Source organism: Xenopus tropicalis, chromosome 2 (genome assembly GCF_000004195.4).
Source record: "Xenopus tropicalis strain Nigerian chromosome 2, UCB_Xtro_10.0, whole genome shotgun sequence".
Lineage (NCBI taxonomy): Eukaryota > Metazoa > Chordata > Amphibia > Anura > Pipidae > Xenopus > Xenopus tropicalis.
In genome coordinates this window covers 154626527-154652776 of record NC_030678.2, presented here as the reverse complement: position 1 = coordinate 154652776, position 26250 = coordinate 154626527, and the positions used below count along the sequence as shown (strand labels likewise).

Below are 26250 nucleotides of genomic sequence, written 5' to 3'. Positions count from 1 at the left end.
CATTTCTTTGTCATTGGACAAACTTACAAAATCAGTGAGGGGTCAAATAATTATTTCCTCCACTGTATATGCCAGTTTTGTGCTGAAATCTATACCAAGTGCAAAATACTTTGAAAAGTTTAAAATATTTTAGAAATAAATAAAAAAAAATTGCAATCAAGTGAAATCAAGTTGCCTTTTATGCCATATTGACCTGATTTAATTAGCCACCGTTATACTCAAAATCAGGCTACCTTTTAAAAAAAACCTTGCAAACATAAGACAACAGATACAGGTATGGGATCACTTATCCGGAAACCCATTATCCAGAAAGCTCCTGTCTCCCATTATTCAAATAATTCAGATTTTTTTAAATTGATTTCCTTTTTCTCTGTAATAATAAAACAGTACCTTGTACTTGATCCCAACTAAGATATAATTACCCCTTATTGGGGGCAGAACAGCCCTATTGGGTTTATTTCATGGTTAAATGATTCCCTTTTCTCTGTAATAATAAAACAGTACCTGTACTTGATCCCAACTAAGATATAATTACCCCTTATTGGGGGCAGAACAATCCTATTGGGTTTATTTCATGGTTAAATGATTCCCTTTTCTCTGTAATAATAAAACAGTACCTGTACTTGATCCCAACTAAGATATAATTACCCATTATTAGGGGCAGAACAGCCCTATTGGGTTTATTTAATGGTTAAATGATTCCCTTTTCTCTGTAATAATAAAACAGTACCTGTACTTGATCCCAACTAAGATATAATTACCCCTTATTGGGGGCAGAACAGCCCTATTGGGTTTATTTAATGGTTAAATGATTCCCTTTTCTCTGTAATAATAAAACAGTACCTTGTACTTGATCCCAACTAAGATATAATTACCCCTTATTGGGGGCAGAACAGCCCTATTGGGTTTATTTAATGGTTAAATGATTCCCTTTTCTCTGTAATAATAAAACAGTACCTGTACTTGATCCCAACTAAGATATAATTACCCCTTATTGGGGGCAGAACAATCCTATTGGGTTTATTTCATGGTTAAATGATTCCCTTTTCTCTGTAATAATAAAACAGTACCTGTACTTGATCCCAACTAAGATATAATTACCCATTATTAGGGGCAGAACAGCCCTATTGGGTTTATTTAATGGTTAAATGATTCCCTTTTCTCTGTAATAATAAAACAGTACCTGTACTTGATCCCAACTAAGATATAATTACCCCTTATTGGGGGCAGAACAGCCCTATTCGGTTTATTTAATGGTTAAATGATTCCCTTTTCTCTGTAATAATAAAACAGTACATGTACTTGATCCCAACTAAGATATAATTACCCATTATTGGGGGCAGAACAGCCCTATTCGGTTTATTTAATGGTTAAATGATTCCCTTTTCTCTGTAATAATAAAACAGTACCTGTACTTGATCCCAACTAAGATATAATTACCCCTTATTGGGGGCAGAACAGCCCTATTGGGTTTATTTCATGGTTAAATGATTCCCTTTTCTCTGTAATAATAAAACAGTACCTGTACTTGATCCCAACTAAGATATAATTACCCCTTATTGGGGGCAGAACAGCCCTATTGGGTTTATTTCATGGTTAAATGATTCCCATTTCTCTGTAATAATAAAACAGTACCTGTACTTGATCCCAACTAAGATATAATTACCCCTTATTGGGGCAGAACAGCCCTATTGGGTTTATTTATTGGTTAAATGATTCCCTTTTCTCTGTAATAATAAAACAGTACCTGTACTTGAGCCCAACTAATCCTCCATATGTACTTATGCAAAAACATAATGCAAACAAACATGGCACTTTGCGGCTTTCCTCATTCTCTCATTGTTCTATACTGTTGTGTATAGGGTTAATAATAATATAATAACATGATATACAGTATATACTAAGTCAGTGCTCTCCAACAGAGCAAATATTTCTTCTTGGCTCTCCTTATATAGCATACCCTAATAGCTTTTCAGTTAATTATGGGCTTTTAAGTTATTTTAATAGTTGTAATGTCAGAATAAGTGGAAGGAGTTTATACAGTAGGCTTTAGCTCTGATATAATTGATTTTAGAGAGAATAGGCTGAATGTTTGCCAGGAGGCAAAGAGGAAACATTGGGCTCAGCTCAAGCACTTAGCTTTCCGGGAAGTACATAATTGTTTTTGATTTTAGAGAAACTTTACAGCATTTGTACCTGAGGCAAAAGAAAAGTTCCGGGAATTAGTACAGGTGACAAGTAAACCTCTATGTTGTGAATAAACCATAGCAGCTATCATTCAGTCAGTAGGTAAAGAAATATCATAAGGCTCATTGCTATCATGTGGTGCAAGTTCTATGTGTGCTGATGAGCACAAAGCATATATAAGGACATACTGTATAAGGTCTTCCCGACCTTCGTGCGCCCAGACATTGCGAGTGCCATGATGACATTGCACACCTGTCTTCCAGGCTTATTTAAAGACCTTTTAAACAAGCACAAGCTTGGTTATCAGGCTTGTTCCCCTGTTATATCATGGATATTCTCCTATTGAGATTTTCAGGTCAAACCTTGTCTGACCTTACTATTCTTGATTGCCACCTGTCCTGACCTTGTCGAGACTACTGACCTACTGTAGATCCAGATCTGCAGCCCCGACCTCGACTCGTCATCGCTCTACCTACTCCCTGGTACCTAGCTTTTACACCCCACTGGCCTCTCTTACTATACCTGCTTCGTTTACACCTAATGGGATATCTTGGTGTCAGTGTGGGCTGCTTATGGGTCGCTATCTACGACTGATCCTGTCTTGCCTGACAACATATAAAGATTGCACACTTTCCAGTTCCTGTGTTCTACTCTCTTGTGCCAGTTATACCCTTGGAATCACAGTCTCACACAGAATACAGTGTTTTGTGTCCAAGAAAAACCTTGTAGTTAAGTACCCACCTTGTTTTCTCATTTACTTCAAAGGAACAGCACCTTACAATGATGGACAGTTTAGGGGCATCCAAGTGATCAACAATGCTAAATATATGCTGTACAATTCTGTTTTTAACCTGTTGGTTTGTTTTTTATATATTCCAGCCTGCCAGGACATATTAAGAGATAGACTAGGGGCTTACTTTGACATGTAAAATGCCTTTTATTTGGGAATAATTTCCTCCTAAAGTGCAAGCAAGTATCAGCCTTGATAATTATGTTGCACTGCCAGCAGGGAAAAGGTGTAATTTACTAGCATGGTAAGATAAGTTTTAGGCTTCGCCATAAAATTTGCAAAATTATAAGAAAATTTGCTAAACACATTTGTTGAGTGGTTTTTTTTTATTGTTGCCCGCATCTTTTTTGGTCGCCCGTGTCTTTTTTGAAGCAACTGCGCCAAGTTTGACGCCATTGCGCCCTTTTTTGGACGTGACCACGCTCAGCGCTAAACACCGGCAATCCTTTATGTAGAAACCTTAGTCTTTGGAGTGTATTCTTCTGTAAGGCTGGTACTCTGGTTTCAGCATCATCGTGAATTGTATGGTTTCCCTAATATAATCCAGAATGTGATGTGCCTGCTGTAATGACCCTGCCCATAGCATAAAGCAATGTAACTGGCCCACCATAAGATGTAGTGATTATAAGGGTTATTTATTAGTCCATAATCCCTTTTTAGTGTTATTCATAAAAATATTTGTGTATACAGGTGCCTTATGATGGATGGCTGCTTAAAAACTCTGCTCATCTGAAAAGTAGGTTTCAGTTGGCAGTTGTAGACCTTGAAGGGTATTTATAAAGTAAGAAGGTAAAACAATTTTCAGCTGATGGTTGTGAGAATTTGTCCATAAAAATCAGCCAGTGGTTTATACCATTCATACCAATGGGCCCCTTGGGGGATTCACAGAATCATGGAAGTCCCCTGGAAGATAATGTGAACAATTTCTTATGTAATTTAAACTTGTCAAAAAGTTAAACGAAGAGTATACCTCTAAAAAAAGGCAAAACTTTGTCCATTCATTGGCTAATGTGACCTAACATCTATGTGTGCTCTTGGTTTGTTTGTGTATGATCCCAGGGGGCGGCCCTCAGTTCTTAAAATGGCAGCTTTCTGTTTAGGATTACCCAGATTATCCAATAGCACATACTACTTAAAATGTATATTTTAAAGACAATGGTTTGTTTAGATGAACCAGGGTTTTTCATATGAACTGTAAGCAATATATTTTTATAGAGACCTACATTGTTGGGGGGGTATAGATTTTCCTTCAGACCAGTTTGCAAAACTGACAAATGTCCCTTTTTAAATTCATAGCAGATACATTCAGTACCCGTTGTTGTCTGCTCTGTTGTCTTTACAAGTATGGGATCCCTTATCCGGAAACCTATTATTCAGAAAGCTCCAAATTACGGAAAGTCTATCTCCCATAGACTCCTTTTTAATCAAATAATTTAGTTTTTTAAGATTGATTTCCTTTTTCTCTGTAAAACAGTACTTTGAACTTGATCCCAACTTAGATATAATTAATCCTTATTGGAGGCAAAACAGTCCTATGGGGTTTGATTAATGGTTTATTGATTTTTTAGTAGACTTAAGGTATGGAGATCCAAATTATGGAAAGACCCCTTATCCGGAATACCCTTGGTCCCAAGCATTCTGAATTACGGGTCCTATACCTGTACTAATATCTATTAGTGTTGACATTTGATGACTCGTTTCTTTGCTTTTTTTGCTTTTCATTAGTTGGGACTGGAGTATGTAGATCCTTTTCCGACACTGACTCGGTATCCAAATTTGATGACTTTTTAGAAAATGGATAATTCCATTGCTCCTTTCTCCAGCTGTATATCAAATTGATAGTCCATAATGTCTCTATGATAGTTTTTAATCTTTGCTGTTTCCTGAGTTATTATTCCATTAGGAGAGAAAATGGGAAAAAATATAATTCCAGTTGTTCCTATCATCTAATTGGAAATACATTTATGAAGAATTAAGTAAGAAGAGTTTAGCTTTTAGGATAATAATTTTCCTACAAAAACGAAAATATTGTGTTTTCCTGCAAAGTAAATTCTTTCTGTGAGTCTACAGTCCATAAACACAATCTAGCTAAATTATAGTGATCATTTCTTATTCTGTATGTTGTGCTTTAAAAAGACTTTGTTTTGTGAATATATGCAATATTATATTTTGCTAAGGCTCCATTCCACTATAAAGTTCAGGTTTTAGTTTGTACTTTATTGTCAAAATTAAATGATTGATTATTTAAAACAACAGGTCAAGCAGTTACCTACCACTCTCACATGGGTAGTTTTTGAATTCTATCTTGTATTGTTTGAGAACCAGCTAGCATTATTAAAATATCGGTAAAGTAAGTGATTAAAAATATAATAGATATGACTATTACAGAGAGCCTACACACCCCTAAAAGCATAGAATGTGACCTGTATGCCTGAGACTGCTTCTAGAAATAAAATGGCTAGTTAACTCAGTAGCATCTTTAATCATTTTGTAGGAGTTAATCCAATAGGTGTTTCAGAAATACAAATGAAGCTCCTGATATATAAACAAATGAAATGTAATGAAAGTGAATTGATTAGAGGTTAGCTTGATGTATAGTGTTGAATGATGTATAGAGTGCCATATGAGGAAAGAATTGCATATTAATAAATAATGGTTTAAATTCCATACAGTTTCTCTTAGGTAGACAATACCATCCTAAAGCATTGTTTAGTGTGTGCAGGACATCTCTTATATAATTTCTGTATATTCGTATACATACCTTCATGCACTGGTGGAGCCTAATAAACTAAAAGTTTTGTATGAAATGAGTTGGATAAACATATCTGACAAATATATATATATATCTGTTCTTTTTGTTACAGGCAGCTGAAAGAACAAGGAAAGAAGAGTTCTCTTCTCCCCCATTCTCCCACTATGAAGTTCCTCCCAGTTTCTATCGATCCACCATGATCTTAAAGCCCCAGCTTGGTTTGGGTGCCGTCACCAGATTGCCATCAACTAAAAGTAGAATCCTGGCCGCAAACCAACGGTCCTCAACCTGCTCTCTTCCACCTCCAGAACAAGTGGCATCTTCTGAAAGCCTTATCAATGCTGAATCCTCAGGTAGACTTCATTGCAACCACATTATGCCATTGAGTATAATTTTTGTTTTTGGTGTCTATAGTTGCCTGTTATTTAGTTGTTGTTGGCATATTTGTTTGACACACAAAAGGCATTACTTGCACTAGCAGGTATGAGACCAGGTATGGGATCTTTTATCTGGAAACTCAATTTCAAGTCTGAATGTTTTTTAGTAGATTTAAGTTCTTCTACAGGTATGGGATCTGTTATCCACAAACCAGTTATTCAGAAAGCTCTAATTTTCAGAAGGGATCCCATGGAAATAATTTTTATTAAATTTTACCTTTTTCTCTGTAGCAATAAAACAGATTAAATATGTCCAACAACTCCCCACAGGGAGAAAGAGGCTCAGGTGCACCTCCCTGAGCCTTCAGCTAGCCGCTTCTAACTAATCCTAACTAAGATCCCTTATCCAGGAAGCCCCAGGTCCCAAACATTATGAATAAGCCAAGCATTATGGATAGCAGGTCCCTTACATGTATTTTAAACTAGTGGGCTGATAATTTTTTTTATAATTTCAGGGTCATGTAACTCTAAGGGTGTAGTTATTAAACTGTGAAAATTCAAGGTACAGGTATGGGACCTGTTATCCAGGATGCACGGGACCAGGGGTTTTCCTGATAAGGGGTCTTTCCGTAATTTGGATCTCCTACCTAAAGTCTGCTAAAAACATTATTTAAACAGTAATTAAACCCAATAGGACTGTTCTGCCCCCAATAAGGATTCATTATATCCTTATAATATATGGATTCATTATCTTAGTTGGGATCAAGGACAAGGTACTGTTTTATTTTTACAGAGAAAAGGGAAATCATTTTTAAAAATGGGAATTATTTGATTAAAATTGAGTCTATGGGAGATGGCCTTTCCATAATTCGGAACTTTCTGGATAATGGATTTCTGGATAAGGGGTCTGATACCTGTAATAGGTTTTTCTAAGATCATGTTATTTTCACATGACTTTCTTTTTGCCACCATTTTTTCTTGAATTGGGACAAATTCGCCATTTAGAATTTTTGTAATTCCCCCTGGCATGATTTATAACTGATGACATAGCTATACACACACACACACATATATATATATAGTTATATATAATTAATATATGTAATACTGTAAATGACTATATATATATAATTGTATATTAGAGCATGCCAGTTACAGCTTAAAAACAGATACTCTTCTCTGTGCAACTTTTCCGGGGGGAACTGTGTTGTCTCTTTGAATTTATTTTTTAAAATGGGTGCCAAATGAACAATTAAGTGTGGCTCCAGCCTATAATGTTCAAAGAACTCTTGCCATAGCTTATTCTATTTTTAAGCCTTAGAGATAATTTTATTGTAACGTGATTTGGCTTTAGGAAACCGTAATAATGTCTAAATCTGAATTTATTCAGATTGCTTCATGTTTCTTTCTGTCCAGCCCCGCTGAAAGTCCCATGGTGTTTGGATGGCTTTGTACATCAGGCTAACGACTTCATGGCCTGCTTTGTACAATCTCGAATGCGGCAGCAATGCAGTTCGATCATAACTATAAATACATATTAGGATCCTTCATTTCCCTTTGTCCCCTTTCAAATTGAAACAGCTTGTAAATGTGTAAATAAAAAGGGCAAGCTCTGCAGCAATTTTTTTTTTATTGTTACTTATGTCTGTTTACTGGATCATGAAATTATCCGTCTGTGTTGACAAGCAATGACCTCTAATGATAGCCGTGATATCTTAATTCAGATGATACGGACAGACAGGACAATGTTGTTCTGCTTGCTGCCGCCAGTATTTTTGCCCAGTCACTAGGGAAATCTGTTATTTCATATCAAACCCCCATATGTGATAAAATGCGCCAAGTTTGCCCAGGAGCAGTAACCCATGGCAACCAATAAGATCTTTGCTTTAAATCTGGTGGACCAGTAAATTCCTCCTACTTGGTTGCTATGGGTTACTTCCAGGGGTGGAACATGAGGTAGGCAGAGGTACCTGCCTGGCACCCCTCTTTCCCCAGCATTGTGCCCTAGGCAGGTGCCTCTTCACCTACCCCTAGTTCCAAGCCCATTCCTCCCAGTGCAGTACCTCCCGCCAGTGGCCCTTGCAAACCCCATCACCCTGTGTGTGCGCTCGGTTGGAGGGGGTTGGAGCTGTGGGGGCGGGCCGAACTAACCAGGTTGCCTAGGGCGCCCGCCACTGGTTACTTCTCTTGGGCAAACCGTTTTGTTGTGTTGAAAAACTTGCGAATCTGTGACAAGATTTGCGAAACAGTGCAAAACTTGCAAAACACAGAAAATCACAACAAACAGAAAATATCAACAAACAATATGAATTAAGTATTATGGAAACCTGCTCCCAGGCCCACAATTAATTTGAAAAAAGCGGTGTCACTAACCCCACTAACCAATTAAAAACTCCCAATTTTGGTACCAATTAGAAACTGGGTTTTAAGACATAGCTTTTATTTAAAATAGTTAAAAAAAACAGTATCCAAATAAGGGGTCCAAATAAGTTAAAAACAGATGTGACACTCTCGCTACTGTGTCAGTGTATACATATAAAAATTAATTCTGTGGTCCAAGGAGCAGACTTCATGCCCCACTTATGAGTGTCCCCACCAATCTGTATTGCCCTTGCCACTTTTCATATACCCCAGCAAGTTACATTTAATGGCTCCAGGTAAATTCCCAGGTATTAGTAGTAGGCTTGGTAGAAGCGGCTTGGGAGCAGCAGTGTAAATTCAAAATATCAGCTTATAATGCAATTGTTCATGCCACACTGTGACTTAAGGAAGCCCTACCTATTCCGGTCACAGGCCACCAAGCCATAAGCTAAAGGGAAGAGGGGTGATCTGTGCAGCGTAGCCTTAACATACAGTATATGCCTTTCATTGATCCAAGTAATAGCTGGCTGTGTATAATGTCCCTTAGTATACCGTCACTCTGTAGCAATCAAAGTAAAATGAAAATAAGTGCTGACACGTCACCTGCATTATTTCAGGCTTTTTAAACTACTTTAAATCAAAGTTATGTTTTAAACCCACTTTATCCCTTGTACCAATTTTGGGAGTTTTTGTAGGGGTCTTTGACACAGTTTTTTTCAAATTAAGTTTGGGACATGGGTTTTCATGATACTTAATTGATCATGATTGTTGACATTTATGTGTTTGTCTTCAATGTATAAGTGTAAGGTACTGATTCCCATGTGCAGCTTATAGTATGCTGATTGTGTTAATATAAAGGTGGCCATACACAGGCCAATAAAAGCCGCCAACTTGGGCCCAGGTATCTGCTAGATATCAACTGGGCAAATTTTAAAATCCCATTGGATGGGGAGCGCGTAGATGCGATTCGGTTCTGATGTGCCTCTGTAGGCCCCAGAGTATGATCAGTCTGATCTGGCCGATCTGGCCCTGCACGCAGGTGGCCAAATTGTCTCCAGTTTGGTGATCTGCTAGTGTATGGCCACCTTAAGCATGGCACCAGATAAACAATGCAGAAGGTAAGGGGAGGTCATATAAAAGCTGCTTTATATGGGAAGCAATACAACAATATTGTGCACTGACACCAATAGAACAGACAAGCTTGTTCCAGAGATGTGGTTCCTTTTATGCGTAACATGTGTCTAAAGCCCTTTTGATTATCAGTCTAATGCATCCGAGTCTCTGTATTGTCTTGGCTATGCGCCCCGACAGTCATCTGGCAGCAGAAATGACTTGGCTGTGTATCTATAAAATAGATTTGATTGGTTACAGTTGTGTTTGGGGATGAACAGGTCGGCCACTAGATATGTACAGAGCTTCTGTAATTATTTGTATTATTAAAGTAAAGTTTATGGCTATAATTAATAAATACAAAGGCAGTGACTATTAGAGGGAAGCCTTTATATGCGGTGGGCTGACTTTAGCATCAGTCATGACAACATCAAGGACACGTTTTGCACAGTGTACAGTTTTGCCCACATGTATGGCTGCAGGATGAACATCTTGTTTTCTCTTCTCTTGGATTGCTTCCATTTCATTAAAGTAAACAGATGCACCAAACGCCAGTGTCAGCACATCCTACATGGCGTCTGGGGACTTGGTCCTGTTTCCCTAATGTGTTCCAGGCAAGGCCAGTATAGCGTCTTCTATAGGGAAAAGGAGCCTTCTGCACTTCTGCGCCCCAAAGGGGTCACATGAGCTTTATGAGCAAATGAAGTGAAATTGTTAGGACAAGAAGGAGAATGCTCAGTGTGCAAGTGCCCTCCCATTCCCAGACACTTATTAGGGTAATTTGCAAATGATTAATTTATTCTTTATATATACACAGTTGGTGTTTTCACATGTACACTATGATGTCACGTTTTTTGTTTTATCCTTTTTTTCACGTCATTGTGGGTTTATCAGTGGGATCACTTTGGCTCATTGTCACTTTGATAAAGGCTGCAGAGGCAGGCGAAACATTAATTGCACGGTTTTAATAAATCCATTTGTTTGACCTAAGTCCTGCGAGTGCAGTACCTTCCTCCCCAGTATAAATATATATGTAAAAAAAAACATAAAAATGGTTGCTGGTCATTTGTTCTTATAAGTAATATCACTTTACCATGCAGCAGAGCATTTTTGGACATTTGGGTATATATAATATGTATATAGACAAACAGATATACTGTAAAGGGTCAATTATAACTGCAAGTGCAGTTGCGATCAAACAGATTTCCCCACAGACTGTTGCTTATAAAACCCATTTATTTAATGCACTTGTGCTATATTTCGGATTGCCTCCTTTAAACAATGATGCTCCATATTGCTGCCAAGCATACTGCGCTCCACTACCCTTGGTAGAACTCTGTACAGAAGTGCCGCATACAGACATCTCTTTCACTGTTGATAGCATTGTCTCCAGCAAGTATAGGAATATGTTCTATAAAGATGAGGGGTACTAAAACATTTGGATTATCCACAGCGGACAAAAGAATATCCATGTTACGCATGAGGCATAATGGGTCCCACGAGCCAAACAAGCTTTATTAACAATCATCACTCATGACAAATAGTCAGTGGCCCTTGGGCTTTGCATAGAGGATGGAAGGTTAGACTTATCCCTTTCACAAGCCATTCAGTTATTATGGCTCTGTTTTCGCTGTCTGTAAGTGTTGGCGCATTATGAAAGCAGTAGTTCAGCGCCAGGGATGAAAGAATGCTCAGTTTATACTGAATTGACAGAAATGAATGATCCAAACAGCCATTTCTATGACCATGTGCTGCTACGTTCATAACAAATGTGCTCACTGCTGGAGACTGCGCTGTATATTAAAGGTGCATTGAATGCCTTCCAGGGTCGCCCTGTCATTGATTTAGCTGTGAGAGTAGGAGGCATAGGAGCTTAGCTGAGGCAGAACAAACAAGACCACTGGACTTTTAAACTACACAGATACAATGAACGGCTCTGTCGTCACAGAAAATAACACAATAATAAAGAGATTAAAGGGATGGTTCACCGTTAACTTTTTTTTTTAACATACCTGTAAATTAGATTTTTATAGGGGACACTGGGACAGATGCATTGCTATCCTTTTATTACCAGACACCTCACACATATTCTAAGCCATTTATACTTTGGGAGAACAAAGAACCCATGACAAATTCATCCCTCCCAGTGCTCCTGATTTTAGTCCTGTTGCCCAGAGGCCAAAAGGCAAGGGGCCTATCAGAATGTAGTCAGGGCCGTATTTTATATGTCTGTGCCCTGAGTCTGCCCCCTCCAGGATATAATTCTTCTTAACCATCAGCGCCAGTAACCACTCACTAAACACTTGAAGTCTCATCTACAAACTCCTTCATCCCAACATTGTCCTACTGTCTGCAATTGTATCAGACTACAGTGGTAATGAGCTGCTGCGTGCTCTAATGTTCTGTGCAGTCGGATCTGATTGGCCATAATGACAATTGGGCCAACTGCAATCAATAGAAAAACGTTGGTCTGAATTAGTCCTTTAGCCTGTGACTGGCTGGTGTGTTCTGTCTGATTTGCACCAATCACTTTCTCTCTGTATTGTTCTTCTTCTTATCATTGTCTTATTACTCTAATGGTAGTCTCAGTGCAAATATACAGGGTTATTACTACGGTACTAAGGTTTATTAGTCTATGGGGTATTACAGGGCTTTAAATGTTTAAATCTAATTTTAAAAATGTATTTACAGACATAAAGGGATGAGTCAGTATTGCCAGAGGTTAAAGGAACATTTCTAAAATCAAATTATCTTTATATAAAACAGCTGCAAGTCACAGATACACATATAAAGCTTGCCGGTTCTTATTAGATAATTAGTATCTATGATTACTGTGTAAGATAAGTGCATTAATGACGTATGACATCCTGTTGCTTACTGTACAGAAGGACATGCCATTGAGCATTGCTGAACCTAAAATAGATTTCTTTTAGTTGCATTTAAAAAATAAACTGACGTATTAAAGGAGAACTAATCTCCCCAATTGTTTCTTGACTTCTAGCCCAGCTTCACAGTCCCCAACCTCTCCCCTCTATAGTCAAACGCCACTGTTTCCTTGTACCTGGTTGGTACTGACATGTTGTTCCGGCTCCATGTCTAATGGCCTTATTGGTTGCTAATGGCTTATTACAAGCCTGCAAGAAAACATGACATTTTTTTAAATAAACTAATTGGGTAACAAAAATGTTGAGGGTTAATGTCTGCCGTAGGCTTGAATAGCCTTGAGTTCATGATATGTTGCTATGGCTTTCAAGTAATTTACTGCCATTTCTGGGGGATTCTTAAGTCATAAATGATTGCACATAAAATGGCTGATTATGACCCCCTCTACTATATGCTCTGTGCAAAGGCACCTTTTCCAGTCCCATACGGATGTGCATTAGAATTATAGCTTTGTATAGAAGCAGTACATTGGGTCACTTACATATTATGTGCACAACACTGCCTTCAGGAACAAGAAGTGCTCTAAAGATCTTTTATCACTACTGAAAGATTTTCTTTTTTTGGTCCTTGCCCTTTGGGTTGCACTTTACATGCCCACCGCTGCGGTTGCTGTGGCTGGCATCTGGGTGTATTCTATATTTGGTTATAATGGGGCAAAGACGTTTACCTGGTTAACATCATTAAATAGAGCTGTGGCCGACATCCACCCACTTAAAGGAAACTGAGTCTTAGGGGCACATTCATCAAAGTACGAGTTTGAATCCCGAAATGGGAAAAATTCGGATTGGATACGATAATTTCTGATGATCGCAAATATCACGAAAATGCTTACAAAAAAATCGGAATAGTCATGATAATATCGTATTGGCAATCCGAAAGTCACGAAATTTTCGTATCGGACAATCGTAAATGGCGGGAAAACCTTTCTGACTTTGATCACTCTGCAGCTCCAACCTGGCCCAAGAAAAGTCTCCCACAGGGCTCAATGGCACTCTGCAGCTCCAACCCGGCCCAGGGAAAGTCTCCCATAGGGCTCAATGGCACTCTGCAGCTCCAACCTGGCCCAAGGAAAGTCTCCCATAGGGCTCAATGGCACTCTGCAGCTCCAACCTGGCCCAAGGAAAGTCTCCCATAGGGCTCAATGGCACTCTGCAGCTCCAACCCGGCCCAAGGAAAGTCTCCCATAGGGCTCAATGGCACTCTGCAGCTCCAACCCGGCCCAAGGAAAGTCTCCCATAGGGCTCAATGGCACTCTGCAGCTCCAACCCGGCCCAAGGAAAGTCTCCCATAGGGCTCAATGGCACTCTGCAGCTCCAACCCGGCCCAAGGAAAGTCTCCCATAGGACTCAATGGCACTCTGCAGCTCCAACCCGGCCCAAGGAAAGTCTCCCATAGGGCTCAATGGCACTCTGCAGCTCCAACCTGGCCCAAGGAAAGTCACCATAGGGCTCAATGGCACTCTGCAGCTCCAACCTGGCCCAAGGAAAGTCTCCCATAGGGCTCAATGGCACTCTGCAGCTCCAACCCGGCCCAAGGAAAGTCTCCCATAGGGCTCAATGGCACTCTGCAGCTCCAACCTGGCCCAAGGAAAGTCACCATAGGGCTCAATGGCACTCTGCAGCTCCAACCCGGCCCAAGGAAAGTCTCCTATAGGGCTCAATGGCACTCTGCAGCTCCAACCCGGCCCAAGGAAAGTCTCCCATAGGGCTCAATGGCACTCTGCAGCTCCAACCTGGCCCAAGGAAAGTCTCCCATAGGACTCAATGGCACTCTGCAGCTCCAACCCGGCCCAAGGAAAGTCTCCCATAGGGCTCAATGGCACTCTGCAGCTCCAACCCGGCCCAAGGAAAGTCTCCCATAGGGCTCAATGGCACTCTGCAGCTCCAACCCGGCCCAAGGAAAGTCTCCCATAGGGCTCAATGGCACTCTGCAGCTCCAACCCGGCCCAAGGAAAGTCTCCCATAGGGCTCAATGGCACTCTGCAGCTCCAACCCGGCCCAAGGAAAGTCTCCCATAGGACTCAATGGCACTCTGCAGCTCCAACCCGGCCCAAGGAAAGTCTCCCATAGGGCTCAATGGCACTCTGCAGCTCCAACCTGGCCCAAGGAAAGTCACCATAGGGCTCAATGGCACTCTGCAGCTCCAACCTGGCCCAAGGAAAGTCTCCCATAGGGCTCAATGGCACTCTGCAGCTCCAACCCGGCCCAAGGAAAGTCTCCCATAGGGCTCAATGGCACTCTGCAGCTCCAACCTGGCCCAAGGAAAGTCACCATAGGGCTCAATGGCACTCTGCAGCTCCAACCCGGCCCAAGGAAAGTCTCCTATAGGGCTCAATGGCACTCTGCAGCTCCAACCCGGCCCAAGGAAAGTCTCCCATAGGGCTCAATGGCACTCTGCAGCTCCAACCTGGCCCAAGGAAAGTCTCCCATAGGACTCAATGGCACTCTGCAGCTCCAACCCGGCCCAAGGAAAGTCTCCCATAGGGCTCAATGGCACTCTGCAGCTCCAACCCGGCCCAAGGAAAGTCTCCCATAGGGGTCAATGGCACTCTGCAGCTCCAACCCGGCCCAAGGAAAGTCACAATACCGAAGCTTTAATGAATCCGAAACTTTCGCACTCGGCGCAATGTTTCGGTTTAGTAGCCCTTTAAAACAAGTTGAAGTTAAATTGACGCGAGTGCTATTCTAAGCACTGTTGCAATATACAGAAAAGTTATCTGAGGTTTCTAATGTTTTTCCTAACTAGAAGAACATCAGAGCAGCAGGTGGCACTTATTTTAAAGCATTACTTATCCTTTAACACTGTGCATCTTCTGGGATGGTCATGAGCATTTTTTTTTCTTTTTTTTTAAATGGTTGATTTAGATGAAGCAGGGTTTTACATAAAGGCTGCTTTATGCAATATATTTTTATAGAGACCTACATTGTTTTGGGGTATAGTTTTCCTTAAGTCATTCTGCCTTATGATACCATATAAAGTGCACTTTTGGACACAACTGACACATTTATTTCCCACAATTTATGCGTCAATTTGCGCAATGCAGGCGTTGAAACAGATGCACCTGCACTGCATCTGGATTGTGCACATTGCACCGGGCGCAACTGCATCCGATCCATCAAAATGGAGTGTCAATTCTCAGTGTTCGGCGTGTAAAAGATGCCTACACCCGATTCTTTAGGAGCAAGTGAGCTGCGTCTATTGACGCTAGGTGCTGAGGGAGCCCTAGAGCTGCAGCCTGGTCAGGAGGTGTCAATTGCTCCATGGTTCGCATAGCACCATGCATCAACAGTAGTGATGAGCGAATCTGTCCCGTTTCGCTTCACAATCTTTCACTATTCTTTCGACTATTCTTTTGACACCCATGACTATTCTTGCAACAATTTTTGGACGCGCGACTTCTTCCACTGCAAATTTATTAATCCATTTCGTGAACCAATCCGCCAATGGCGAAACGGGGAAATTCGCCGTCAATCCATGCCTGGCAAAACATTTTGCCCATCACTAATCATGCAGCAGTGTTCCATTCGGAACGGAAAACAGGAAGGACAGATGGCTGCTGAGTGCAACTATACGGATGTGCACACATTTGGCCGCACATACAGTGGAGGAAATAATTATTTGACCCCTCACTGATTTTGTAAGTTTGTCCAATGACAAAGAAATGAAAAGTCTCAGAACAGTATCATTTCAATGGTAGGTTTATTTTAACAGTGGCAGATAGCACATCAAAAGGAAAATCGAAAAAATAACTTTAAATAAAAGATAGCAACTGATTTGCATTTCATTGAGTGAAATAAGTTTTTGAACCCCTACCAACCATTAAGAGTTCTGGCTCCCACAGAGTGGTTAGACACTTCTACTCAATTAGTCAACCTCATTAAGGACACCTGTCTTAACTAGTCACCTGTATAAAAGACACCTGTCCACAGATTCAATCAATCAAGCAGACTCCAAACTCTCCAACATGGGAAAGACCAAAGAGCTGTCCAAGGATGTCAGAGACAAAATTGTAGACCTGCACAAGGCTGGAATGGGCTACAAAACCATTAGCAAGAAGCTGGGAGAGAAGGTGACAACTGTTGGTGCGATTGTTCGAAAATGGAAGGAGCACAAAATGACCATCAATCGACCTCGCTCTGGGGCTCCACGCAAGATCTCACCTCGTGGGGTGTCAATGATTCTGAGAAAGGTGAAAAAGCATCCTAGAACTACATGGGAGGAGTTAGTTAATGACCTCAAATTAGCAGGGACCACAGTCACCAAGAAAACCATTGGAAACACATTACACCGCAATGGATTAAAATCCTGCAGGGCTCGCAAGGTCCCCCTGCTCAAGAAGGCACATGTGCGGGCCCGTCTGAAGTTTGCCAATGAACACCTGAATGATTCTGTGAGTGACTGGGAGAAGGTGCTGTGGTCTGATGAGACCAAAATAGAGCTCTTTGGCATTAACTCAACTCGCTGTGTTTGGAGGAAGAAAAATGCTGCCTATGACCCCCAAAACACCGTCCCCACCGTCAAGCATGGGGGTGGAAACATTTTGCTTTGGGGGTGTTTTTCTGCTAAGGGCACAGGACAACTTATTCGCATTAACGGGAAAATGGACGGAGCCATGTATCGTGAAATCCTGAACGACAACCTCCTTCCCTCTGCCAGGAAACTGAAAATGGGTTGTGGATGGGTGTTCCAGCAAAAACATCCAGCAAAGGCAACAAAGGAGTGGCTCAAGAAGAAGCACATTAAGGTCATGGAGTGGCCTAGTCAGTCTCCGGACCTTAATCCAATAGAAAACCTATGGAGGGAGCTCAAGCTCAGAGTTGCACAGAGACAGCCTCGAAACCTTAGGGATTTAGAGATGATCTGCAAAGAGGAGTGGGACCAACATTCCTCCTAAAATGTGCGCAAACTTTGTCATCAATTACAAGAAACGTTTGATCTCTGTGCTTGCAAACAAGGGTTTTTAAGTCTTTTTTTGTTAGAGGGTTCAAAAACTTATTTCACTCAATGAAATGCAAATCAGTTGCTATCTTTTATTTAAAGTTATTTTTTCGATTTTCCTTTTGATGTGCTATCTGCCACTGTTAAAATAAACCTACCATTGAAATGATACTGTTCTGAGACTTTTCATTTCTTTGTCATTGGACAAACTTACAAAATCAGTGAGGGGTCAAATAATTATTTCCTCCACTGTACCTTTAATGAAAGTGGTTTTAGACGCAACTCAATTGGGGAAATTTTAGGCACAATGCACCTTTTTTTTGTGGGGGGTCACTGTATCATATTAAGGTGGAAACAGAAATGTACTGAAACATGTGATTCATGTGTGACTATTAAAATGGCTTTATCCTCTGCAAAAAGTAAAGGGGTCTTCTGTTGTGCCCTCGGCTTATGCAGATATTATATTATGTGCTTCATGTCCCACAAGTATGGGCTCTTCACAACCTGCCAATACCTCTGACAGGAATGCATGACTGAGCCCCATTAATTGTATACAACCAGCAGAGGAAATTCAGTAACCGGATTCCTGCCTTTGTGTGTGTGTGTGTTTCTTCAGTGTATATGTGCGTCTAATATTGTTTTTCCATTCTTCGTGCACACATCTGGCCCAGATGAAATTTGTAAAATCAATAAATTTCCGTTTATTGTCATGATCTGCAGCAGTCTATAAAATCTTCTGCAGCCGCTGACAAACGACTGCAGTGTGAACAGTAAATTGCCTGCCTGTTTATTGATCGGGCTCTAGCAGCGCAATCCCAGTTGCACTGTAATGGGATCTGAAAGATTCCGTTTAATCACGTGTGTATGCAGATGCGATGCAATGAGATTATACCAGCAACATTTTTTAGAAGGCAAATAGGAACGATTATATATATAAACCTCCTCGGACCTTTCTATAAAGGGCCAGGTCATTATTATAGTTATTGCAGTTTATAAGGGTTAATAAAGAGTGCCGTGGGAAAGGGCTGGAAGGTTAGCTGATGAGATGGATTGCTAGAGACAATACTGACAGACCCTAGAGGTAAGAATGCCTTACTAGTGTATAGCAGCATCTTCTTTTTTATACAGTGTTGTCCTGTATCAATATTGGTTAAATCTTTATATGCTTCATGGAATTCATCTCTACACACAGGGGGCCCATTTATCAACATTCAGATTTTCATAGTTCTAGAGATTCTTGAAACCACGACTAAATTAATTCCCACAAATGTCAGTCATTTATCACAAGATCTGAATTGAAAAGGCTCACATGAAAAAAAATGCGGGAAAAAATGTGAAAACAGTGACTTTTTCGTATTGTCAGACCAAGGGGCACATTTACTAATCCACGAATCCGAGTCCCGAATAGGAAAAAATCGGATTGGAAACGAAAATTTTGCGACTTTTACGTCGCCGTCGCATTTTTTCTCGTATTTTGCGTGATTTTTCCATCGCTGGCACGACTTTATCGTATTTTGCGCAACTTTTTTGTCGCCGTCGCGATTTTTTCTTATTGAGCAATTGCAAACGGCGGAAAAACCAATCGGATTTTTCGTGACGGCGACGAAAAAGTCGCGACAATTCGAATAAAAGTCACGATGGCGATGAAAAACTCGCACAAATACTGATCATTACGGAAAAAACGCATTCGCCCGCTTTTCAGACGTTCATGGATTAGTAAATGTGCCCCCAAGGATAGCATTGAAAAAACTCTAAAACTTCCAAAGCCGCAAAGCAAAGAAAGATCTTCCTGTTGTAAAAGAGACATCTGCCATTGACTTCTACATGATCTTGACAGGTTTTAGAGTATTTTTGCTTTTGGATTTGTTGCGGTTTTATAGCTTAATAGATCACAAAAAATTGTGGAAACAAATCAAGAAACAAATATTGGTTTCGGTACAAATTACAAAATCAGCACCGGTGCAGCAATTTCAAAAAGTTCCAATTTTTCTGCAACTTTTTCCTGCATGGAAAAAGACATTTGTGGAAATAAGTTTATTCGGATTTTAAAAACCAAAAAAAGGAGAAATTATTAGAGTTTTAGTAAAATTTGCCCCTATGGAAGATGGTTTTCCCGTAATTCAGAGCTTTCAGGATAACAGGTTTCCAGATAACAGATCCCACACTTGTATTAGGAGCAATATTTACTGTATCCTTACTGTTCATTCCAAATCAAATCAAGTCGAAAAACTTTTCAAGTCTGAAAATATGGCTTGACTTTGCCCAGGACAAATCCCATTGACTCCTATAGAAACTCGCAAAATTTTAGATGCCAAATTTTTACCAGATGTTCGAGTTTTTGAAATATAATTCGAATTCAAGTTCTTCTAGTGCAAAAAACTTGAATCGGTGAAAACGTTGATAAATCTTCCCCTAAATAAACCCAATAAGATTGTTTCGCCCCCAATATGGATTCATGCAGCTTAGTTACCATCAAGTAAAACTGAAATTAAAATTAACTTATAATTGAGTCTCTGGAAGATGGCCTTTCCATTATTTGGAGTTTTTTTGGATGCCTGGATAAGTGATCCCTTTGACCTGTATCATAGATGCTAATTTATTATATTTACCGGGTTGTAATAATGGAGTTTTCCCATGAGCACCAAGGATTAGATATCTTTAGAAGAGTCAATAGGGCAGGGTTTGAGGGATATGGTGCATTGAGAATTCCCCTTGACATAGGCTTTGTGCCGAAACGTTGGGGCTTTCTCATTCTTTTGCCAGGGTATCCGCTCTCTAATGGTGTTTTTGTGTTTGCTTATCTGGTGGTATGTATTATATGTGATTAATTGTATTTTCAATATAAGAGCAATATTGTGCTATAAAGAATACACTTTATAAAGCTATTTTAATTGTGATAATACTACTGGTGTCTATTGCTTTACTACTTCTCTATATAGTGCATTGAGTGCCAGGATCGTTTACTTGGAGACAGGGGGTTTGTCGGATACAATGAACCCTCCATAACAAATTCTGGGCCCTTATTTATATTGTCCATTGAGTAAATAATATTAGACACATATTGAAGAAAATCTGATTTTTTTGTTTCCTTATGAAAACCCAAAAATGTTCTTTTTAACATTATTCTGCAATAAAAGCCTCTTTTTGGACCACTAAAGAGCACTGAATGAATGCATTTCAGCCCTGTGATATTCATTTTACCTTGCCAGCAGAGTTGATTTTCCTTGACAAAAGCTGCAGAAGTGGTAAAAAGATTTAGAAAAGATAAAATATTGATTTAGTGAAAAAACACCGAACAATCAGCTGTGATGAAGTGATTCTTACAAAGTCATATTGAGTCTATAAACAAGACCCTTATCTGCACAATGTGCCAGCTGGGAGGATCCCATGAGCAGTAGAATATCTGAAAGCATATGACTGCAAGCATTCTATGGGCAAGGAACTGCTAACATGGCATCACTACTCCTAGCTTAACATAAAGCGACTGCACAGATGGAGCAATCCACAGGCAAACATATAAATTACAAGCACACTTAATAATAAAACAGCCATTAGCATCTGAACAAGACAAGGGGGTAAGCATGCCATCCATCAGCAATTAACCAGGTACACACTTGAATTAAAAATACCGTGTTAGTACAAAATGAGTCATTTTTCTTCCATTTGTTGTTCCTGATATTAATGGTCCTTCTGCGTGAGAGTGAGGCTTATTCGGTGATCAAAATATTCTGTACCTCTATACCTATCAATTGGAAATGCCATTGTGCCTTTCAGTAGTCTTCAACAACATCTCTAGTCTAGTTGTTCAAAATGTATTCTCTTTTCTTGTTGACATCTGTGGAGATATCCTGGCAAGGAGTGGTATGCTGCACCTTAGTACTTATAAATACAAATATAGAGGTTCTGTGCATACAGTAAATGATTCCTCAGACCATACAGGGGACAATAAATTGAAGAAAAGCCTTCCATATATATTTTGGTTTTAAACTTTGTAACACGGTTTTGGTTCCATCTAGTTCCCCCTGCACAAGGTCCATTGTCCCGAGTGGAGACACATACCACAGTGTCTCTTTGGCAGAGTAGAGTTGAGCAGAACCTTCAATCCTTATCTGTCAGCACACTGGCTAATTTTTGTAATGTCTTAAGACGACCATAAACAGGCATATCCTCCTAGGTATCCAACCTGATTGACCCTTTCTGTAGTTTCAGTCATTTGGGCAGAAAGCCCAAATGATCAGAACAGGAGGAAATGAAGAAGACATACTGGATCTACTGATGTAGATACATTGGCAGATATGGTACATGGGCAGATAAGATTTTATAACAAGCCATGTCCCTGAATCAATGGCATCAGTGTGCCACTATTCACTTACTATATTTGTTTATGCATTGCCAGAACTAAACTGACCCGTTACTAGACCACTCCCAGGGAGTACCCAGATCCCTGCAGCATCTCTGAAACAGTAAGACATCTCTGCAGCCGAACTGTCCTGGCAGGGTACCAAGGGATCTCCTGGTGAGCCCCAGTAAAGGACAACTTCTAACAGCAATTTCCATCATATGACATCTTATATATTTATCACCATCTACAACTAATTGTTGTGAGAGTGGGCCCTCAATGTTATGTTCTTTGGTGGCCTTCAGGCCAACACTGCAGCACAAAAGAGATGACTTCCTTCTACACCTGAGTTATATTTAGTGTTGCACCTCTTCTATTGCATTTATTTATCTTTTTCTCTGCATTGGTCCTCCCTTGCCCATTACTTCAAATGGCAAAATTAACCGGTGCAATCCACTTTAAAGGAGAAGGAAAGGTAAAAACTCAGTAAGCTTTATCAGAAAGGTCTATGTAAATACAGCCATAAGCACTCACGGAAACACTGCACTGAGTTCTCTGTCAAAAGAAACAGGATTTGATCTCTCTTTGTTGTCCTGTGCCAGAGACATGCAGCTCTCTCCTCTCTCCCCTCTCCTGCTCCCCCCTCCTTCAAGAATGCTAAGAACTCACTTAGGAATGTGTAATCTGAGCCAATTAGCAGGAAGCTTCCTCATAGTCTTACAAACTGGGCATGTACACCAGTCTTGGTCTTGGTGCAAGAGTGAGGCATTATGGGAACTTTCTTTACAGAGCTCATCGGGTTTTTTTTTCCTATGAGGCTTCTGATCATCTGAACAGGAGAAATATGGGGAGACTTAAGGGCACTATTGAGACAACTGATGGTATGCCTGCAGCTTGAGATTAACTCTTTATTAGCCTTTCCTTCTCCTTTAAACCAGTGGGTTAACAATGTTTTCCTGAAACTTAACAACCTATTGTATTCTTGACCTTCTTCCATTTTGATGCATAAGGAGGTTGCCCTATGGTTCTATGACTTAAATACTGTTGGACCAATTTATCAATATTTTGAGATACAGTACATTTTTAGATTTGTGTCCAACCCCACTGCATTTCATTTGGCAAATCATTTTCACATCAAACCTTACACTGGCACAAATTCAAAGCAAACTGTAAAAATAGCAATGTACTCTTTTATTTTCCCTTTCTGTATTCTTATTAATGCTATTTTATGCATTCCCCTATAAGAGTTTCTCACTTCATATTTTCTATTGTTACTGCACAGTAAGACTCGAAAGGCTGCTGAGCATGGGGATTTAAGTCCTTGCCCGTTACATCTTTTAAACTAGTGGAAACACTCTCCATTAGCCTAATGATAAGATTTACTGGATAAAGAACTAAACCCTCCAACTGTGAATAGAATCTTACCAGCGGGCTAAATGGCATTAGGTATTGGCACAGCTGGGGAACTGTAGCATAAGGTGAAGTGCAATGTGATCTGAATCCTTCATTTTATGTGCCATGGGGATCCCTTTTATTCTCATATGCAATAGGGATGTTCCAAGTCCATAAAGTTTGGATTTAGCCAACTACCAAATGCTGTACTTTAGATTTTACAGAAAACCAAACCCACTTTAATCCCCTATGGACTATCAACAACTGACATAACATTTGGTGGCATTCAGTTGCCCAGAGTTAAAGCATATTGATTACTGGGACTTGGTTCAGTTTCATACAAATCAGATTTTTTTTGTAAAAAGTACTGGGATTAAGCCAAATCCTAAACCAAGTCCTGGATTCAGGGCATGCCTAATTTCTAGGTTGTCTAAGATTTATTTCTAACATTCACTCAAACAGAGCAACTTTGTTTAAGAATATATCTTTATGTATTGTAAAGTTCTCGATGGTAGCAATAACATAATAACAAATGGAAGGTTTGCTCCAGTTCTAGTAACCCATAGCAACTGATAAGCAGGCAGCATTGGCTCTGCTGTTTGAAAGCAAACTTGATTGTCAAACCTCACTAATAAAATGGGAATAGAATGCAACTTTAGGTGGCAAAGGTTTTAACTCCAGGAGTTCTTTCTAGGAAGACCATGGTGGTCATAAAGTAGCATATGCCATGGAAACCAAAGGTGCTACACACTCAGATACCAGTTTTGTTTCTGTTTACGTAGTCTCAGTTGGCTGTGCTCAAGCGTTCTGTTACTTGTTCGTTTTTTAGTGTTATTGATCCCTTACAATGAGCCAGCAGGGGGTTAGTGGCCAGAGAGGTAAAGTATTACTTAGTTTATTATCTGAAACAGTCAAACATGTAATTTTCTATCATTAGCACTAGGGATGCACCGAATGTGCGGTAAAGATGTTAACTTCTGTGTTTGAATGTGTTTAAGGATTTGGATTCCTTTTGTGGAAGCACGCAGATTGGTCGGAATCCAAATCCTGCCAAAAAAGGCCAGTTTCTGGCCAAATCCTGAACTGAATGCTGAATTTGGTGCTAATTAGCATTAAATTAATCAGAACAATCTTCTGTGTTTACTTAGAACCTGTCCAAAAACCTTCTATAAGCATATTAACATATTTCAGCAGAATTATTTCTATTTACCAGTGGTTCCCAAACTGTTGGGATGACCCCCCTGGGGCAAGTTAGGGTGAAATCTGGGGGGAATGCAATTTAGTAGTTCTTGATACTCCTGACAACCCAGCTTGAGGGTTTATTTGTGTGAGATTTGCCGTGAACACTTATTTGCCACCATAAATAATCTTTAAAATATAGTTAAATCACTAAAATAACAAGATTTTTATAAATCTGTAATCTGGGTATGAGCCTTGATTACTTGCTGGACGTCAAAGTGGGTCTTGAACTAAAGTGTGAAGGCCACTGCCATGTACTTAGTGCAACACCGAATGAACATTGTACAACGTATAATGGCAATTAAATCATGCCCTGTCCTCAGCAAGCCTGGGGCTGCAACACATAGGAATGGCAGTTCTACAAATTCTGGAAGTTTGTCAGATATCTGTGAATTCACTTAGCAATGGGCACTGATAATATTTGGCATTTATACTCCCCTAAAGGCTATAGATTGGCTGGAGTGTCTCAAGCAATTAAATGGAGGTGAAAATCATTGCCTACCTGTGTGTGACAAATTTCTACATCATTGAATTACAGTAGTAAGCAATGAACTGTAAGTGCCTGTGATTGCACATTGCACTGATTTATAGCACGGTGCAAGCCCGATTACACCGCAGCATTAATTATGAATATCCGTCATAAAACTTTCCTTCGAAATATCATGAGCGACATTCATTTCATGGTAACTATGAGCCAAGGGCACTCTGCTGAACTTCCCTATAAAGTAACGTATTATTCTCAACTGTCACTTGCTTATGACATATTTGTCAGAGTTCGGTAGGCATTTGCCACATTTATGTGTAGGTTAATTCTAAAAAGTGAATTGCAGAGCAATGCATTAGGCTAATTGCCTGTAATAGGAGGCCTCTCATGGGTTTATTGCAGAGGTTGATTGCAGTAACATAGCAACATGGTTATACAGCATGAAAGAAGTCTTATGCCCCCCAAGTTCAGGACATAACTATAATTTTAGGGGTCTGTGTCATAGGCAGATTGTCAGAATATAGAGAATACAGAGATAGAACTGAAAGTTATAGCTATGATATAAGTTTATGGTAGAAAGAAAAATAACGAAATATTCACGAAGAAAGAATTAATTATCTATGTCTGGGTCCCTCCTGGAGATCCTCTAGCTGACCAGTCCCACCCTGTGTGTGAATGTTGCCCTGCCTAAGAGTCTCCTCTGCATTTTAGGCCACCACACTATGTTTCTGTGTATTTATATACATTCAAAGTCATACATTATATACAGTAATATATTCTGTATATCTGTACATATGTTTTTAATTGATTTATTAAAGGATATGTTTTAGGAGTTTTGAAAAATCCAGTGTGCATCAATACTTTCAATACATTCATATTTTTGGTTTTCGGCCTAGCACATAGGTGGCCAAATTGGGTAAAAATGGCCTGTGAAAATTATATATGCCGAAGAATGCACCTGGCACACAAGTACAATCACAGGCACACAATCAGCAGCTGTAGGACAGCAGGGGTTATGGTTCCAGTAATTCCCACCTTCTTTCTTATTTGTTTTCTCCACCACATGCTATTCCCTCACTCCTTCCTCTTTGTTCTCCACTTTTTCCCCTTCTTGCATTTTCCCTCTATTTTTCTCCCACCCATTTCTTCCTCCCCCTTCCATTCTCTCTCATCATTTTCTCTCCCTTTCTATATCATCTATCTACTTTTTGATCTCTATGTTCTCTTCTTCTCCATTTTCCTTGCGTATCCTAAGCTGGATACATCTAAGACTTGGCAGTGCTGGTCAAAGGAAAAGTTCACCCCTGGGGACAGAAGAGGCATGTATATAGAAGTAAT

General features: G+C 40.0%; 1 protein-coding gene across 1 annotated transcript in view; it reads left to right on the top strand.

The window, feature by feature from the left end:
• Positions 1 to 26250, top strand: part of mtus2 (microtubule associated scaffold protein 2) — a 249147-nt gene that overhangs the window by 97945 nt on the left and 124952 nt on the right. The window contains exon 3 of the mRNA XM_002934016.5: positions 5842 to 6082. Within this exon, the coding sequence (XP_002934062.2) occupies positions 5842 to 6082 (241 nt within the window). The remainder of the gene's footprint in view (positions 1 to 5841; positions 6083 to 26250) is intronic.